This window comes from Anolis carolinensis, chromosome 6 (assembly GCF_035594765.1).
Source record: "Anolis carolinensis isolate JA03-04 chromosome 6, rAnoCar3.1.pri, whole genome shotgun sequence".
NCBI classification, from domain to species: domain Eukaryota; kingdom Metazoa; phylum Chordata; class Lepidosauria; order Squamata; family Dactyloidae; genus Anolis; species Anolis carolinensis.
In genome coordinates this window covers 28,157,438-28,175,759 of record NC_085846.1, presented here as the reverse complement: position 1 = coordinate 28,175,759, position 18,322 = coordinate 28,157,438, and the positions used below count along the sequence as shown (strand labels likewise).

General features: G+C 36.9%; 1 protein-coding gene across 1 annotated transcript in view; it reads left to right on the top strand.

The window, feature by feature from the left end:
- npepps (aminopeptidase puromycin sensitive) overlaps positions 1 to 18,322 on the top strand; it is a 96,601-nt gene that overhangs the window by 64,998 nt on the left and 13,281 nt on the right. Inside the window, exons 5-15 of the mRNA XM_003222484.4 lie at positions 141 to 248; positions 953 to 1,153; positions 1,911 to 2,007; positions 2,115 to 2,148; positions 6,662 to 6,776; positions 10,666 to 10,830; positions 11,035 to 11,139; positions 11,927 to 11,987; positions 14,646 to 14,755; positions 16,219 to 16,282; positions 18,054 to 18,193. Of these exons, the coding sequence (XP_003222532.2) occupies positions 141 to 248; positions 953 to 1,153; positions 1,911 to 2,007; positions 2,115 to 2,148; positions 6,662 to 6,776; positions 10,666 to 10,830; positions 11,035 to 11,139; positions 11,927 to 11,987; positions 14,646 to 14,755; positions 16,219 to 16,282; positions 18,054 to 18,193 (1,200 nt within the window). The remainder of the gene's footprint in view (positions 1 to 140; positions 249 to 952; positions 1,154 to 1,910; positions 2,008 to 2,114; positions 2,149 to 6,661; positions 6,777 to 10,665; positions 10,831 to 11,034; positions 11,140 to 11,926; positions 11,988 to 14,645; positions 14,756 to 16,218; positions 16,283 to 18,053; positions 18,194 to 18,322) is intronic.

Here is an 18,322-nt window from a genome sequence, read left to right as displayed (position 1 = left end):
TGCCTTATCTATTCCTCTTGCTGCCCAAAATTGCATTCTCCTTGATGAATATAGCTGCTTGGATTCATTATGTCCTTCCTTCTGTGTTATTATCAAAATTTCACATTTACTTGTCTAGTTGATGCTCTTTTTTTCTCCAGGCTACAGATGCTCGCAGGGCCTTTCCTTGTTGGGATGAGCCAGCCATCAAGGCAACTTTTGATATCTCATTGGTGGTTCCTAAAGACAGGGTAGCTTTGTCAAATATGGTAAGTTCTTCAAAATGTTAGGAAGTAAAAATGTAGATCGCAGTCTATCTTAGCAGTATGTTCTCATGACCAAGTTATCTGAGGGTGAACACAACAAAAGACAGCATCTCTAAAAGTGCAGTTTATTTACTGCTCATTCATATGTTAAACTGAATGCAAATAGAGTGGGACCGCTTACATGTGATGCAAAATCCTGATTTATTGCTCGACGAATGAACTCCAATGAGCTATGAGCTAGGATGGTACTTCTGCCCCCACTTCTGCCATAAGGATAGATTTGTTTTTACTTCCTTATTTCTCTACCGAAGGTAGTGTGCCATTGTTCTTTTTGGGATAACAGCAGATGCCTTCATGGAATCTGTCCAAGAAGAACTGTCTTTGAAACATGTTGAACTAAATAAACTTGTACTCATTTCTCTCTTGACAATGAGAAGTAAATGTGAAGTAGAGTTCAAGGAAAGAGCAGAAAGTATTTTTTCACAAACAGAGGTATGAAGAAACGTGGTAGAAAGCAAAGTCATGGGGAATATGCAGTAGATGAGCATTTATGGACAGAAGTAAGCAAGTTGACAAACCTGGAATCACACATTTATTTGATATTACAACTAATTCAAGGAAGTACTAGCCCCTGTGATCTTGCAAAATCCAGTATTGCTTCACTTTCAGCATTACAAAATGTCTTCCAAACATCTTTCCTTGGACAGAATGTTACTGACCGGAGGCCCTACCCTGATGATGAAAACCTGGTGGAAGTGAAGTTTGCTCGTACTCCTGTGATGTCAACGTATCTCGTTGCTTTTGTGGTTGGAGAATATGACTTTGTTGAGACCAGGTCAACTGATGGCGTGTTGGTCCGTGTTTACACTCCTGTTGGCAAAGCAGAACAAGGAAAATTTGCATTAGAGGTAAATTATGCTTAAGTTTCTCTGTCCTCAGTTGCTTTTGCACTTGCCACAAAATGGGTAGGAAATGGCAGAGCAAGCATTGTTGTGGGATATATTTTACTTTCATTTGGACCTGTCAGCATCAAATGTTTATCATACAACCTTTTATAAATATGGAGACCATTCAGAGAATCTTCAGATTTTTCTATCTAGTGTAGAGTGTACAGAAGTTCCAAGGTTCAATGTCTGGTATTTTCAAGTAAGACTTTGAGAGAAAAAATGTGGTCTGAAGCCCTTTAGAATACCATTGATGTAAACAATATTGAATTAGATGCTTAACTAAGACTGCTTACTTTCTGTGTGGGGAGAACCATGTTTTTATATAGTTAGAATCAGCAGCCGGGATATATTTTGACATACAAAGTGAAGTTACCAGTGATCAAGCTCCATGATAGTTGGTGTATTAATGTACCCTACTAAGAAAGTTGAAGGTTTTAAAGTTATTAAGCTCACATACTTAGGTAGAACAGAGGTTAGCAAACAAAATCCCAGAAATACTTGATTCTCTTGGAAGTTCTTTTTTATGGTCATGCTAGATCATCATATAATATAGTTAGGTTAAGTCCACTATTGCTCCTGGTTTGCTGAATTGCCAGGGTTTTACTGCTTTGCAGATAAGGGAAAATTTTGGCCATCCTGTAGCAAGATAGTTGGCAATTAAATATCTATATTATTTTAGTTAATATACAATGTTATAATTTTTGTCTTATTTTCATAGGTTGCTGCTAAAACTCTGCCTTTTTACAAGGATTACTTCAATGTTCCTTACCCTCTTCCCAAAATTGATCTCATAGCTATTGCAGACTTTGCAGCTGGTAAAGTGCTTTGTATTATTCTGAAATTTGAGTTTTCTTTGAATTGTAAAATAATTAGATTGTTCTGTGTATTAATATCAATAAACCTTTGTGTTTATTTTATAAAGGTGCCATGGAGAACTGGGGCCTTGTTACTTATAGGTATGCTGTTAAAATACTGTCTTTCCTCCCCTCTGTGTTCTTGTTCACTAATTTCCCCAATACATCAGGTGAGGTATAGGGAGCTGAAATGATTTGGGCTTTGTTTTCAGTTACGTTTAGTAACTGCTCCTGAATTATTTTTCATTTTGAGCAAAAAAAGTTATCCACAAAAATTCATCCACTTGAATAAATTCCTGGGGAAAATATTGGAATCACAATTAAAGGTGTTGCAGTTTTTTAAAGATAATTGGGCTGCACCTCTTTCCAGCTCTGTTGCCCAGTGTAAATACAGAGTGACTTCTTATGTTACAATCTGCTACAGTTAGTGTTACAGAGATGTGTTACAGAGATGTGTTAGCTCATGTGCTGCTAGCCTCCAATCCAGCCATGAGAAGGAAAGATTACCTTTAAATAGTTGTGCTTTTTCAATATGTCTAAACCTGGACAGATGAGTTATAATTATGACATAATGGAAGAAGCCAGTTTCAAAATATGCTTAGAGATCCATGTGTCTTTCTGTAAACTATAATTGGAACATTCAGAATGTAACTACAAGCCACAGTTAGTTGAAAGTGGAAGTGAACTCTTCTGATCCCATTGTGGCTGTGCTGGATGAGGAAAAGCATGTGGGGGAGTCTACAAGCCTGCAAACTCATTAACATAATATTAAGTTACGGTTTTATGCCAGTGAAGCCATTCCTTTAATCACAATTAAAAATTATAAGAAGGACCTGAAATCATACATTTCTCTATTGTCTTTTCTCAGAAATGAATTCTCCCAATTCTGGCAAACCACAGTTATCCTATGTTGACATTGATTATTCCTGTAGTCAAGGTTAATCTGAATGCTTTCTGTATTGGAATTTGCGTGCAGATTTTAAAATTTGTTTCCTCTCCTGAGTAGCTATCACTATGGGAAGTGTAAGTGCTGGTGCTAATTGTAACCAAGGTTAAGGAGGTATTAATTCCTGGGAAGAACTGAGAATATTTCATCGTGGGCAAGAGTGCACCTGCATTAGGCATGGAGCTTTTTAAAGAATACAAAATTATTTAACTTACAGTTAAAGAGCTAAATTTCTTTAAACCTAAAAAGAAAATACTCCTTATTTGCTATATCAATATTTTTCTTGAGTGGTTACCTTCTTATGAATGTTTTTCAGACAACAGACTTAAAGTATGTATTCCATTAGACAGTGATTCTCAAATAATTTGTGGGCTGTGTACCCCCGTTACAAATTACAATATACCCCAAATTGATCTGAATTGAATTCCATATATATTCAGTGGTGTGTGTGGTGCATTGGCTAATCTTTTCTCAAGAACGGTATCCAATCCCATCATGCTAAACTTGTTTTAACTTCACACAAAGTGGATTGTTGCTAACACTCAGACTCAATGGAATAGATAACTCAGAGTCAGAAGACAATTTTTTGCTATCTACTCTCTTTCCAAAAATCCCCCTGCTCTAGCTTTCAATATGAAGATGTATTACTGTATTGCATCTTCAGGAATTTAATGCATGCTCTAGTTCATCTCTTAGTCAACTTGTAGCCCCAAAATACCAGAATAAAAACATTCCTTTCTACCAGAACTTGACATACAAATAATCTTATATCTCTGTTTCCACATACTTCCATCTGATTTGTTTTCTTACTTCATCCCAGCATTACTTCAGTAATTGAGCATGTATACTTTCAATACTGCCCACATGCTTGTTTTTCAAATGACTCAATTGACAGCAGATTGAAATAGTTTGCAAGTTGAGTTTGTTGCATCACATTATAGGCCTTGCCTTATATTAGAATACCTTAATTCCACAGCTTAATCTGGGCAACACCATATTGCTAAACTTGCTAAATTTTGTTGCTAGATTTTGACTACACGTGTGCATGCTTGTACTCATGCACTTGTGCATACACTATATCCTCAGTTACTCCCAGCATCTCTCTGCCATGTTATAATTTATCTCAGGTGACTTGAGACAAATGGGGTATTACCAGTGAGCTATAGCTGTAACTACCTTTCATGTGTAGTACCATTAAAAAAGAGAAAGAGCAGCACTGTGTGATCTTTCAAACCTTTCAAATTAAAATAATTCTTGTCAGGTTTATGAATAGACAGCACATAGGTCACAATAACAACAAGTCTCCAAAGTCCATTTTAATTAATTTACCTTTGACATTGATCACAAGAAGAAGTTCACATTATAAAGTCAGTTTTATCTTCAAAAATTACAACTGTTGTCTTATTATTTATGTATTTATTTACAGCATTTATATTCCGCCCTTCTCACCCCGAAGGGGACTCAGGGCAGATCACATTACACATATAGGCAAACATTCAATGCCTTTTAACATAGAACAAAGACAAACAAACATAGGCTCCGAGCGGTCTCAAACTCATTACCTCCTGGTCAGAGTGATTCATTGCAGTTAGTTGCAGCTGGCTTGCTCTCCCTCCTGCGCCACAGCCTGGGCCTTAGGTCTTAGGTTACTAAAGATAGCAACTGATTAATTTAAGTTGTCCTTTGCGGGCAGATTCCCTCAAATTTAGAAGAGCTCTTAACAAAGCAACTCACACTTTGTATCTAATGTGTTCAGTATATTTTAGTATCCTGAATGATAATTCAAGTTGTTTGATCACCTGAGGCCAACTGCACTGTAACCTTTTCCAACTAAATATTTCAGAGAAGAAGTATGGAATTTGGAACTTTCTTTGTGGTGCTTTTGACTAGAATTTCCTCTTATGATAGCTGAGGATGGGCACTCAGTTAAAAAATATACAATTTTCAGTGATCGGTTAATTGATTTAACAAATTTTCATAAATTTGAATGAAGACAAATTTGTAAAGGAAAATACCTTGAGAATGTACATGTTATGTCTAGTAGAAGGCATTATCCTAAAATATTTCCCAAGCTTTTTACCTTATAGGAGACAATGGCTGTTAAGATGGCACTTAACCATCTGTAGTTTTTACAGATAATAATATAAAATAGTTACATTCTAACCACTCAAATTAAACAGTGGAATGTTTTAGCTTATCCATAAGTTAAACCTAGGTTGATCACTTATGCCTTTCCTTCAAACTCGATAATTTTTTATCATTCCCTTTGCTAAAAAAGAATACTTTTTTACTTTCCCCAGAAGAAGGTAGTATCCACAGAAACTTCTGAGTATGTGATTGACAATTTGAAGAGATGTTTCATTACCTCTTCTTCAGATCATAATAGGTTTCTCTAGCAACGTTTTCTCCAAGGCTGGTTTGGCCCTTAAACAAGTTTGGATCTCCCTGCCAGCATTTATGTGGCAAACCGTATGCCTTGAGGTTTATGTGGGTACTATTTGTCATTTCTTCAACCTTCGAAATTATTATTATTTTTCTAAATGCATTTGGTGAGAGACTTGATGGCCACGTTCATGTCGTCCACAACTCAAACTTTGCACAATACAGTTTCAACACAGCATCCTAGTTATGTTGGCTAAGTTTGCGCATCATAGCAAACAAAAAATCTGTGGCAACTCTGATTTGTTGTATTTGAATAGCATCCTAGTGTGAGCTGCTCACTCACTTCTGCATGCAGCCAGAACAAAGAATGCATTTTTGATTCATGATTCATTTGTTGTGGTCCATGGTTTATTTATTTTGATGTGTGAAAATAGTAGCGAGCCAACCCTCTAGCTAGTTTTTCTTAACAAGCTATAAAATACCCTAGAACAATCCCCCCCAGGCTTATAGGAGCAAAGACAAGCCAGAGAGCATATTCTTGGAACTGTCACATTTCATAGTGTACACACCATGAATCTAGGGTAAATTGTGTTCTAGTTTGATGTCAGAATGCAGATGAACAGTCTTTCCTGGCAAATGGATGATCAGATCTCAAATAGATGGAAAATAGTTTGACTATTCATCTGGTATATTATTGTCCACACTTAAATATGTGTAAGCCAATTCAGCAAGGCAATTGAAACCTCACTAAATGAGAGATGTATTGTTAAATGTTATGTAAGTTACTGCGGAACATATAATTGTTAAATTATAGAATTTGCAAGGATTTCTATATCTCTTTCTAACTCTGGAATTACAGTTTGGAAGATTTCTCGGGTCTAATCAGTCATAATACAGTTAAACCTTTTGCTCAAGAGTTTTTTAAAAGAGAAGTGGGCTCTGATTTGATAGAAAGAATATGAGTCATTTTGACAGTTTAAATTGTGTTTGGGAATATTTCAAAAACTATTTTTGAAAAGGCCTCTACAAATAATTAGCTAAATGAAGCAACTTATTGTAAAATTGAATTTTCCAAGCTCTAGTAATGTAGTAGACCACATGGTTTAATGGGAGGGGGATAGCTTGTGAGATATGTTCCTCTGAAATTTGATGTTACAGTTACTATTTTCATATAGCCTGCAACATTTTGTAAGGTGTTTAAAACTTAGATCAGTTATTGTAGCTGGACTGATTACATTCCCTGTCTGATGTCATATTGCTTCGTTCTCTGCTCTTTCTCATGCACAGGGAAACTGCGCTACTGATCGATCCCAAAAACTCCTGTTCTTCCTCCCGCCAATGGGTGGCTCTTGTTGTGGGTCATGAACTTGCTCACCAGTGGTTTGGAAACCTTGTGACCATGGTACTGAAAAATGTATTTAGCCTCTCTAGGCTTAAAATCAGGATTTTTCAAATTGTGGGATAGGTCAAATTATCCTTTTTCTTGCCACCTCAGGAACAATTCCTTGTCCTTAACATCTTTACTGATGTCTTTGCAGGCGCTTCATGCTTTCATATGATGCTTTTAGTGTGCACTTGCATAGTAGCAGATGGAGGAATGGCAGCCTTGATGTACCCATAGTTATCAAAGCATGTGCAGATTTTCATCTGTATCTGAAACACAGACTGGGTATAAGACACTACGAACATGTACTGCATACTGCTCTTTGTATATGGACATTTAGCCTGCTGTCTCTATAGGACTCAGAATAGACAATCATGCAAAATAGTGTATAGCACCTCCAGCAAGAATGGAGTCATTTTTGTCACATTTATAACAACATCCATTTATGTGATTAACCCTTTTAGCTCCAGTTTCTGCTCAGGTTTAGTGCCATAATTTGGGTTGCTTTTCTACTCCTCTCTCCTTTAATAATAGAAAGAAACATCCTGTTGCTCATCTTTATTGGGGAGCTTGGCATTTCTTTGCCAAAGAAGAAGATAAAAATAGAAGAACCTCTCAGTTTTTTTCCACATCAATTCTATGAAGGTCAAAAAACTGACTTGAGAATACTATGAACACTAAACACAGTTGAGCATATTTACATTGCTCACAATTCTGTTTTTGCTAAGCAAGAAGGAGAGAAGGGTGAATGGGGAAGCGATTTTCCATCTTTTATCTGTAGGGATCCTCTATTCAGTGCTCATGCATTTCCAATCTTATATTTACAGTTATAAGGTTTAAAATGAGTGAAGGAACCCGAGATATTTAGTTATGCTGAATTACCTTGGATGCTCATGTAAAAGCACAGAACACAGACCTGTCTATAAAGTTGAACAAGTGTTCCTTATTTGTGGACACTGATTTCTACCTGTGGTTTGGTATAATGCTTGTTGGGTTTTTGTACCTTAGATCTGGAGAGTTTCAATCATCTTTAAAGACTAATTCATTCCTACCGTACTTTGTTTAGGATCTTTAAACTTCTAATTCTATGTGGGGGTGGAAGTGTAGCATGTTTCCATTGCAGTTTGCAGATCATTTTTTGCCTTGTTTCTGACACCACTTTTTGCCTGTCACATGACCTGCCAGTTGCTACAGCAGTAGTTGCTGAAATGGAAAAGTATTAATCACAAAACATGTTGGGTATTTTTAGCATTCACCACGCTATTGGGACAGTTGGAAACATCAGAGCTGCAGCTTTGTTTAACTAAGCAGTTAAAGGAACAGCCCTGGAGAGGGAGCTGACCTTTTTCATGCGTTCAGTTGTACTAAGGCAGCAGCATTCACCCTCCTCTCAGGACTGCTGAAGACCCATTTGTCTCACCTTTATAAACCAAGTCATTCTTTCCTTTTCAGTGATTTCAAGACATTAATTTATTTTACCTGTATGTATGTCATGAGTAGCTGGGGTCACACATGCACACTTTCTGTTGTGCTATTGTTAGATTTTAGCAGATGCCAGTCATAGTTCATCGGTTCATTTTCACAGTACAGGACAGAAATTAAGATGTGCCAAAATAATGGTCCTGGTTCTGTATCATGGAACATTTTTTCTGTATACGTCTTCCTTGTGACAAATATGTTTAGCTGTACTAGGAAGAATGTACTGGTTCTGTATCATGGAACATTTTTTCTGTATACTTCTTCCTTGTGACAAAGATGTTTAGCTGTACTTAGAATCATAGAATAGTAGAGTTGGAAGAGACCTCATGGGCCATCCAGTCCAACCCCCTGCCAAGACGCAGGAAATCTCATTCAAAGCACCCTCAACAGATGGCCATCCAGCCTCTGCTTAAAAGCCTCCAAAGAAGGAGCCTCCACCACAGTCCGAGGGAGAGAGTTCCACTTGGAAGAATGTGGCTTCCCTCATAAATTTCTGTGTAGTTTGTATTAAAGAACTGTTTACAGTTTAAAGCTTATCCTGGTTTCTAGCTTACGTAGTATGTGCACCAAGTTCTCTGTTTACAAGCTTCAAATTTAATGCCACATTAATAGGTACTAATGTGAAATTTATTTCTGTTTGCCATAGATAAATGTTTGCATTGTCCCTCACCCAAGATTTCCTCCTCCTCCCTTTGGTTGTTGGTGATTATCTCTGTAACTGGATTTTGACTGATTACAGCAGAAACAACCAGCATCCTGCATAATATTTGAAGGATATTTTAGAGACAGCGTAAGATGCAGTTGCTTTGTTAAAGTAAAGCAGGTTGCTGTTTTCTCTGTGCTCATTTGAAGCCTGACTGTAGCATCCTTATGAGTTTCTTGCAAAGAAAGCAAGATATATTTAATAAATCTGGCAGTCTTCAATTTCCTTTGTTTGTTTGTTGTTGTTTTTTAAACTCCTAGTCTAAAAGATTTGAGATGAAAGTATAGATTATGGTATATTTAGAATGATTGAATTTTTGAATCAAGCTTGGTTATTTTCCTTTCTCCATAACTGGCAGAAATAGAATGAATAATACAGGTAGTTTACATGTTATACCACTGCATAATTCATTTTATTTATTAAAAAAAACTGGGTGTATAGCTGGCCAAAGTGTATGGCATATACATTCTGGAATTATTTACCACTCGTTTTTGAGTGAGCAATATTATCCAACTTTGAGATACTTCTTTTCCATAAACCTTACACATTTTACTGACATGGGGAGGGGTCCATAGCTACCTATACATATGGTGCATGTCCAGATTTAAATTGAAATAATCAAATTGGATAGCAGGCCACATCTTTTGAACACTATCAAAGTCTGATACAAAGTGAAGGATGTGCAGAACACATACAAGAATGCTGAAAATATCTAATTGTAAAAATTCTCTTCAGCATTAGCACTGTGTCTTCGTGAGAATACTATTAGGGCTAAAATAGATTTTGCAAAACAACATGATTCCCCCAGATGAGTGGTCAGGTCTTAAAAAGAAGCAGCTGACATTAAGGGATTCAAGTTGGTTTTTATGGAGCCCATTTCTGTGGCATGCCTGCACTATATTTGCTTTTGCTTGCCCAAATCAAAACACAAACAGTGAACTTTTTAACCCCCTCCTTTCAACTGTAAATAGTAAAAAGTTAAATATAGTTACATTATGGTTTTGAATTGGTCTGAGGGCTTCCATTTGGTTGTTCCTGGTTTAAATGTCCCAAAACTGGACATTTATTCCTGGTTTAAATGTCCCAAAACTGCAGAAAAAATGTTTTCTTGTGAGAAGGCAGAATGTAAAAAAGCACAAAAATGGACAGTACGATGGCAAATTTTCAGTTACAGTAACCCTGATTATGTTTCTATGCAATTAAGCTCCTAAATTTTGGTTGGAAACCTGATATAATTGGAAATGCAGTAGAAATGGGAAATAGTTGTCCTCAGAGATGTATAGAATTCAGTCACAATAGTGACTTCATTTGTTTCAGCAGAGAGATGGGATGCTAAGATACAGCATTAGTTATATGCATTTCCAGAATCTGCTACAAATCTTAGACTGCTAAACAAAACATTTTTTCAGCAGTCAAAGGAGAGGAAACATTCCTATTTGAATTATATTTGTTATTAATATATCAGCTTCCTTTTTCTAAGCTGCTTCAGAGATTTGTTTGAACTTTTTCACATTGTTAGCTTAGGTACCTGCCTTTTTAAAAGGTGCACTTGTGTAGAATTTTTCAGTGTATACAGCTGTCTTTATGGGGCTTCAAAAAAAACCCCTTTTCATCTTCACTTCAAGATTATTAGTGATAAAGAACACCTGAGGTCCCAGAAATGGATTGTGTCTTAAAATCTAGCATGCAATGTTTTTTATTGTCAATCTCGCTCTCTTTTGGTAGGAATGGTGGACTCATCTATGGCTCAATGAGGGCTTTGCATCCTGGATTGAGTACCTCTGTGTAGACCATTGCTTTCCAGAATATGATATCTGGACTCAGTTTGTTTCTGCAGATTACACACGGGCTCAGGAGCTCGATGCCTTAGACAACAGTCATCCCATTGAAGTGAGTACCTGGTGTTTCAGTTAATAAAGTTTGCATGTTCTCCCCACCAGTTCTCACATTTTAGTCTTTAGAAAATATTCCTCTAATGGATTAGAATAGGGGAAGAGCAGCCCAGTGTGGTATCTTAGAGATTAGTATTCATTTAATATGTTCCACAAGCCATCTTCTCTCTGTTCTGGTAACACATTTCTTTCTTCACCTCAGGTTATGGTGGGACATCCATCTGAAGTAGATGAAATATTTGATGCAATTTCTTATAGCAAGGGAGCTTCAGTAATTCGAATGCTGCACGACTACATAGGCGATGAGGTAAAAATGTGTAATTTCTTTCCAGTGTAATTACCATTTTTTAAATAGAAAAATACGTTCATGTTTTATTAATGGGGGTGAATCATTCATTCTGTTGTGTCTATAGGAATATATTATTACTCTGGTCCTTCCAGGATATACATAGGAAGAAGAAAAGCCCACCCTATTAAAATACGTTTATATTTTTATTTGTCTGAAGCTGAAATCTTAGTTTTTACTGCTTCCTATGTGAACCAATCTTAGCTTACATGTTCAGAATTGTATAAATTATCCTTTAGGTACCCTAACCAATTTCTCAATGTCAACGTTATTTCTAAATACTTTTTCTCACATTGGTGATAATATATAATTTTTAATGGTTTTATGACTGCTTTTCAGATGACTTTCAACTGTTAATGCATTGTTGCAAATGACAAAAATAATTGTGCATAAGGCAGGAGGAGATTCCACAATATTGGATAAATCTAAAAATATGTACTAGGGCTCAAACTTACTTAACAGTCATATTCTATATTCATGTGCAACACAGCTAGAGTCTGGAAGTAATTTCTGTTGAGCACTGTCTCTTTTCCTCAGTTATATGTGGGGAAAGGTTCCCATTTCACCAGAAGCTTTTTTTTCAAGAAACTGTTTTAGGGAGTGGAAAGCATTGCATGAACTGAGCTGTAAATTGTCAGAAAACTCTGTTAGTAATCCAGCTTGATTACTGTGTGTAAAAGAACACACTGCCATCAAATTCAGGATACCAATAAGCTTATTCTTACTTTTTTTAATCTTATGTTTATAGGATTTCAGAAAAGGAATGCACCTATATCTTACCAAGTTCCAACATAAGAATGCAGCTACAGGTAATTAAACACTATGTTCATACTTTATCTTCTTTGTTTGTTTTTGACCCTAGAAGTACTTATATCAGAGGGAGGTTGTACTCTGCAGCTGTGAATTTCCTTACTTAAAAAAACAGCAAAGTGGCCCCTACTGTATTATAGCTTTGTATGTTCCATATATTTCTCACAATTATTTTCTCCACCCGACAGGAAAACTGGTATAATTGCAATCCCAGAGCAGGATCAGGCTAATTTCAGTGTCCTAGATGTTATTGGACTGTGTTGAGTATAGTATCTTGACCTAGTCGGAGATGCAGTCCATTAGATACCAATCTCTTTGTCTGAGAAAATCTGTATCAAATTAATTTAGAAACCTGATTCTTACGATTTTCATATTTCCTCTTCACACTGTACCCCTTAATCCAGCTGTGGTATTGAAACTCCTAAAAGCTACTTTAACAAAAAAAAAAAACCAAAAAAAAACCCAACCAAACGTGACCATGCATAGAATTAAATGTTAGGAAATCAGTAACAGATTACATGAGAAGGGGGACACAAGTATTTAATTGTTGTTGCTTTTAACATTCTCTAGAACAGTGTCAAAATGATAAGTACTGTTTAGAACATAGAACTAAAGTTACAGCTTACTGCTTATATAGTGAGCAGCCTTAAACTTGATAACTGAGCCATTTGTGGATTCAGACATTAAATACTGCTTCTGGCCATAAAAAGCATGTAATGCGCTGATATGTTTGCTAGTCCTTTTATTCTAAGGGGATTACCAGTTGGTCACAAAGCTGCATAACATCCACACGCAGCTCCTCTTTGGCTGTGATCTAGACACTTAATCTTAAACTGTGTTTTGATACATTCAAGAGCTGGAAATGCCCGCTGACACTTTTGACCTCCAACTGCAGAGTTCCTTACTATATCATATATTCACTTTCCAACAATCACCCTTGGGTTTTGGAAGAAATTTGCCTCAAAAGAAGAAAGCTGATGTTTTTAACAAAAGTGAATTCAAATGTCCTGCTTTTGTTATGTCCTTTTTTATAGTTATCTTTTGCCATTGTGCAAAAGAGGCAGGAACTCAAATCAGCCATTATACTGTTAGATTGTAACTTGCTAAGTATATAACAGCTCATGGCCATTTTGGATATTATATTTTGGCAAACAGTGGAGTCATTTTCTAGTTCCTTATGCACTGCCAAATGTATCGACTAGAGTTCAGAAAATTGAATTATGTTCAGATCTTGAAACCAATAGAATTTAACCTCTTAACTGTGGTTTTCGGTGTTGGTATCAGCTGATCATATATTGGATGTTCTTGATTATATTATTTCATTCTGACTTGTTGGCAGTTTGCCATGTGCCAGGGACTTAATAGGATGCAAGCAGAGTAGTTGCTTAGAAAATGAGGACAGGTGAAGAAGTGAAGGATTCTGAATGCACAGACAGGATGAGAAACAAAGGTTTTCTGTCAATGTTATGCATCAGGCTGATAGTACCCTGCTGCTCCTGCTCAGTCACATAGTTGTTTCCGACTCTTCGTGACCTCATGGACCAGCCAGAGCTCCCTGTCGGCTGTCACTGCCCTCAGTTCCTTCAAGGTCAAGCCAGTCACTTCAAGGATACCGTCCATCCATCTCGCCCTTGGTCGTCCTCTCTTCCTTTTTCCTTCCATTTTCCTCAGCATCATGATCTTTTCCAGGCTTTCCTGTCTTCTCATGATAGTACCCTACTTAGTGAAAATTGAACTGCCATGTAGTTTTCAAATGTCACTAATGAATAATCAACAAGATAGGATTGAGCAGAGATTTCTGATTCAATTCAGATCCTTTGTTACATATACATACTTCTATCACCAGTTAACGTCCACTTGTTACCAGTTTAAGCAAAAAAATGTATTACTTGATGCTGCAGCATAATAAAACCGATGAAAACTAACGTACTTTCATTCATTGCTCACTAGTTTCCATGAGAGAAAAATAATTTGGAGAAATAAAAATCATTTAGCTTTTTATTTTTTCTGATTTGAGGGATTATTGACACTAGATTGCATTGCTTGGCAAACAGATACATTCAGGAAAAGTTTTGTGGAGAATCAGGATGTTGAAATGCAATGGGACCACTGGAAAAATGAAGTGACTTGATATCATAGTAGATGGAAAACAAAATAAATGGGTCTGCTAGAAACAGTATTTTTTCCTCTAAAGTTTTTCTCTGGAACTTAATATGAACTTGGGTGTAGTGATTAACATAAATCCTTGATCATGAAGGCAGCTGAACTGATTCACTCTTGCAATGTTCTCACTATCTTCAAGGAGGCTTATCAAGACAGTAGCCACTTTAGGTTGAAAATTCTTAGACTGGGAGCTTGTGGTTTATTTGTAGATTTTCTAATCTGATAGAAAGACTGTTGGACTAGGAAGGAATATCAGCCATGAATAGTCATGTCAAATTGCTTTATCTCAGTTCCCCATCTGTTCAGCTAAACTGACACTATTCCTACTTACCAGATATTCTTGTAGGAGGTGTGAATGAAACATTTGGAAAATACTTCACTTATTAAAATGATTGTGAATCCTGCTAGGATCTTGATAGATAGGCTGGTATTGTTTAAAGAAAGGTAAAATGTTTGAGGCGGGGTTACTCAGTTTGAATTTTTCCCTTCTATAGAGGACCTTTGGGCAAGCCTGGAACATGCTAGTGGTAAACCTATTGCCGCTATGATGAATACTTGGACCAAGCAAATGGGGTTTCCACTTGTTTATGTGGAAGCAGAGCAGGTAGGTATATGATTTCTGACGTGGATTCTGACTGAGTTTGGACAACTTGTGAAACTGCAATTTGAGCTTCCCACAATGAAAGCAAATAATTTAGAGCCCATTTCTCTGTTGCCGATGGCAACTTTGATCAACACTCCTATTTTTATTTTATCACATAATGAGAGATACCTCTGAAGCAGTCTGAACCCATCTAATCAAACATTACACAAGCCCAGAGTTGACAAAAATTGTGTTTTCATCATTTGTTTATTTAAATGTTAATTTTATAGTGCCAGAAGCGAATGTCGCTTCTGCTGTGAGAGAATCGGCTGTCTTCAAAGATGTTGCCCAGGGGATGCCCAGATGTGTTACCATCCTACGGGGGACTTTTCTCGTCCTTGCGTGGGAAGCTAGTGCTGACAGATGGAGCTCACCCCATCTTGTGGATTCAAACCGCCAACCTTTATGTCAGCAGTTCAGCCAGCACAAGGGTTTAACACATTGTGCCACTGAACCTCCTCGGTTTATTTAAATAAACTCTATAAGAATTTATAAGGATAATAATTATTATTATATCAGAGTTACATGCTGCAACAGTATCATGAATGTACTCTTTGCACTCATGGATTAGCCTTAGCCCCACTACAGTCCTTTGCTAATGACAAAGGTGTATTCTCCATGAGAGCTTTCCAAGCATTTCCAGTATTCCGTTTTTTCTTTCAGTGTAATTTCTGTCCCTCTTTTAAATCAAGTATAACACAAAGGCAATTAAAGTAATATAGTCTGAAATAGTTCTGGAATATTTTTGTATCTAGTTGGAATTAAGCATTCAAATTCATTTCATGTCTTTTGGGGAGCACACGATGAAAGCAAATCAAGCATAAAAGTACATATTTTGTATGTACCATTGTGTAGGGGCTTGGAAAGTGACTAGATATTCAGCTGGAGGATGATCATCCAGATATATTGGAATGTTAGTTTATGTTTTGGATCTGAATTCTGGCCTTTAAATCAGTTTGCTGAATTTAGCCCTATACCAGCTCAAGCCAGTGCCACATTTTATTTGAATAGATCAAGCCAGGTCTGCAAATTACTTGATTTGTCTCTGTGGACCCATAACAGTTAGAGCCTCATTTTGTCCTATATGCCTGATAACCCAGTGCTGGCTGTCACATTTCAGTTATATTATATGTGATATGATACAGTATCATGAGAAAGCATGCCAGGTGTGACTGGGGCACCGGAATCCACTGGGAGCAACAGAAAAAGGTATGTGGGGACGATGTGGGGGCTAACAATAGAGGGGAGTCAATGGTGGGCAATAAAAGAGATTGCTTGGCAAGTTGTTCAGGGAACTTTACAAGCATAACAGGCTTGTGAAGTTGAGGGCATAAGCCTTCATAGTGGAAATCATGGGTATATGGTATTACTTAGTCATTTTGAAACTTCTCAATAATATCTAGGCCTCTTGTTCTCTATCCCAGCAAGAAGATGACAAAGTGTTGAAGCTAGTCCAGAAGAAATTCTGTGCCAGCGGACCATACAGTGGTAAGACGATGGCTAATAGCAGGAGCCAAGCAGCGCACCATATTGTACGTGATACCAACCATTCCACGAAACAGCGCTTGCACTGTCAGTTTGTGCAGGCAGGTGTCCTTTTTAGGATTTAGATGTTTGAAATAACTTGACCTTTAAACAAAACACTACTAAGACTGACGTTTTAGATTTTATTGTATTTTTCTTATAGTGTGCATGTTTTAACTAGGAAGATTGTAAACTGCCTTTAAAATTTCTTTATTATGTATTTGTAGTGCCTTTGTGTATTCAAAGCTCAGTTAAAGAAATCTTTATGGAAGGCAGTACAAAAACAGATTAACACAGCTTTTCTTTGCCTGTACTTGGAAATCTAATACAATCTGATCCCAGTATTTAAGGGATCAGTACTCACTTTTATATATTCATGCAAAGTCCAAGAATGTACCCCCAATAGATATGGAAGTTGTACTATATTGAATGGATTCAGCAGGATAACCCATTGGTCACATGGTGTATCTAACTAGATATGGTCAGATATTTAGTGGATAAGAGCCTGAGTACTTCGTGGATCGTAGAGCTTAAAAATGAAGGTGCTTTCTAGTAAAACCTGTCAGAGCTAAAAGGATGTCTTTCCTGATAACAAATATGACCATTGGTTATAATCTCTGTTTGAGCATGACTCACTTAAACAATTGTACCGAGGAAACTTGTATTGAGCAGCATGATTAAAGCTCATGAGTGACCCAAAAGTCATACCTTTTAGAAACACAAAATATCAATTAGATCATTATCTCGTTATGGTTTTATATGAGCAGTTGCCCTATTCAGAATTTTTTTCTATACAGAACAGACAAATTCTTATCAGTCTGTTGTTAGAATTATTTTTATTCTGTTGGGTCCTATTCCACTCTTTAACAGAATGAAGATAAAATTCATGTGAAAAAGCACCATTGGATATTTTTGTAATTCAGGGGTTTGGGCTTTCTGTGCTACCAATATAATGCTAAGAATACACATTAACAGCTTTGAAAACCATTACAGTTAAAAAGTGGGGTACTGAAATATTTAAAAAACTAACAACAAATTAGAATGCATGGATATTCCACTCCAGGAATAGTTGTTTCAGCTCAAACCAGAATCCCTGAATCCTTAATATCGTCTCTCAAGTAGTTGTTTACCAAGTGCATCAATTCTTTTTAAAGAGGAAGTGGTATTTCTCAATTGTCTTAGCCACCCCAACAAATTCTTTAGTTTTTCAAAGTTGGCTTGACTTCCTTAAAAAGGTCTCAGTCTTGCAGCCTATTATTCACACAAATAAATTTCTAATTGAAATGGCATCACTTGGCTCTGATTATCGGTGTTTATTGTATTGCTTATATTTAAACATGGTATGGCTGAAAATGTGTTTGTGAACCGAAACAATATTTCAAAACACATATAAATATGGTATAAGATTTAGTTGCACCTTCCAAGTGGCAGAAAAAAATGTGGTGTAGTTTTCTCTGATAAGTATTTTATAGGGTCTGCAAAACCGTGTCAGAGACTATTGTTTGCAAGAAAAAAATTATTTGCTAGATTTCCAAATTGCTTTGCAGACAGCATTATAGTAACTTGGATGCATATGCTTATCAAAGAATCATTACTTTGACACTGTACATACGTGCTAGCTTGAAGCAGCTGTGACTTTATTGCTATAAAACCTTAGGAGTCTTTTCCTAGGGAACTGGGCCGTGCACCATACCATGCCTTGTTCTGTCAGGCATCCTTCTCTTCTTTCATGTAGGGGAGGATTACCCTCTCTGGATGATTCCCATCAGCATCTGTACAAGTGAAGACCCAGACCATGCCAAAATGCAAGTGTTGATGGACAAGCCTGAGCTCATGTTGGTCTTGAAAGATGCCAAGCCAGAGCAATGGGTGAAGGTGAGCATGTGTAAGAGGATAGCTATTCCCCTCTGACAGATTGTTCAGCCCACTGACAGAAGATGGCATTCTTTATACTTTTCAAAGTCAGCACTTTGCCTGAGCTGCAGATCTTACAGAGGAAGGCAA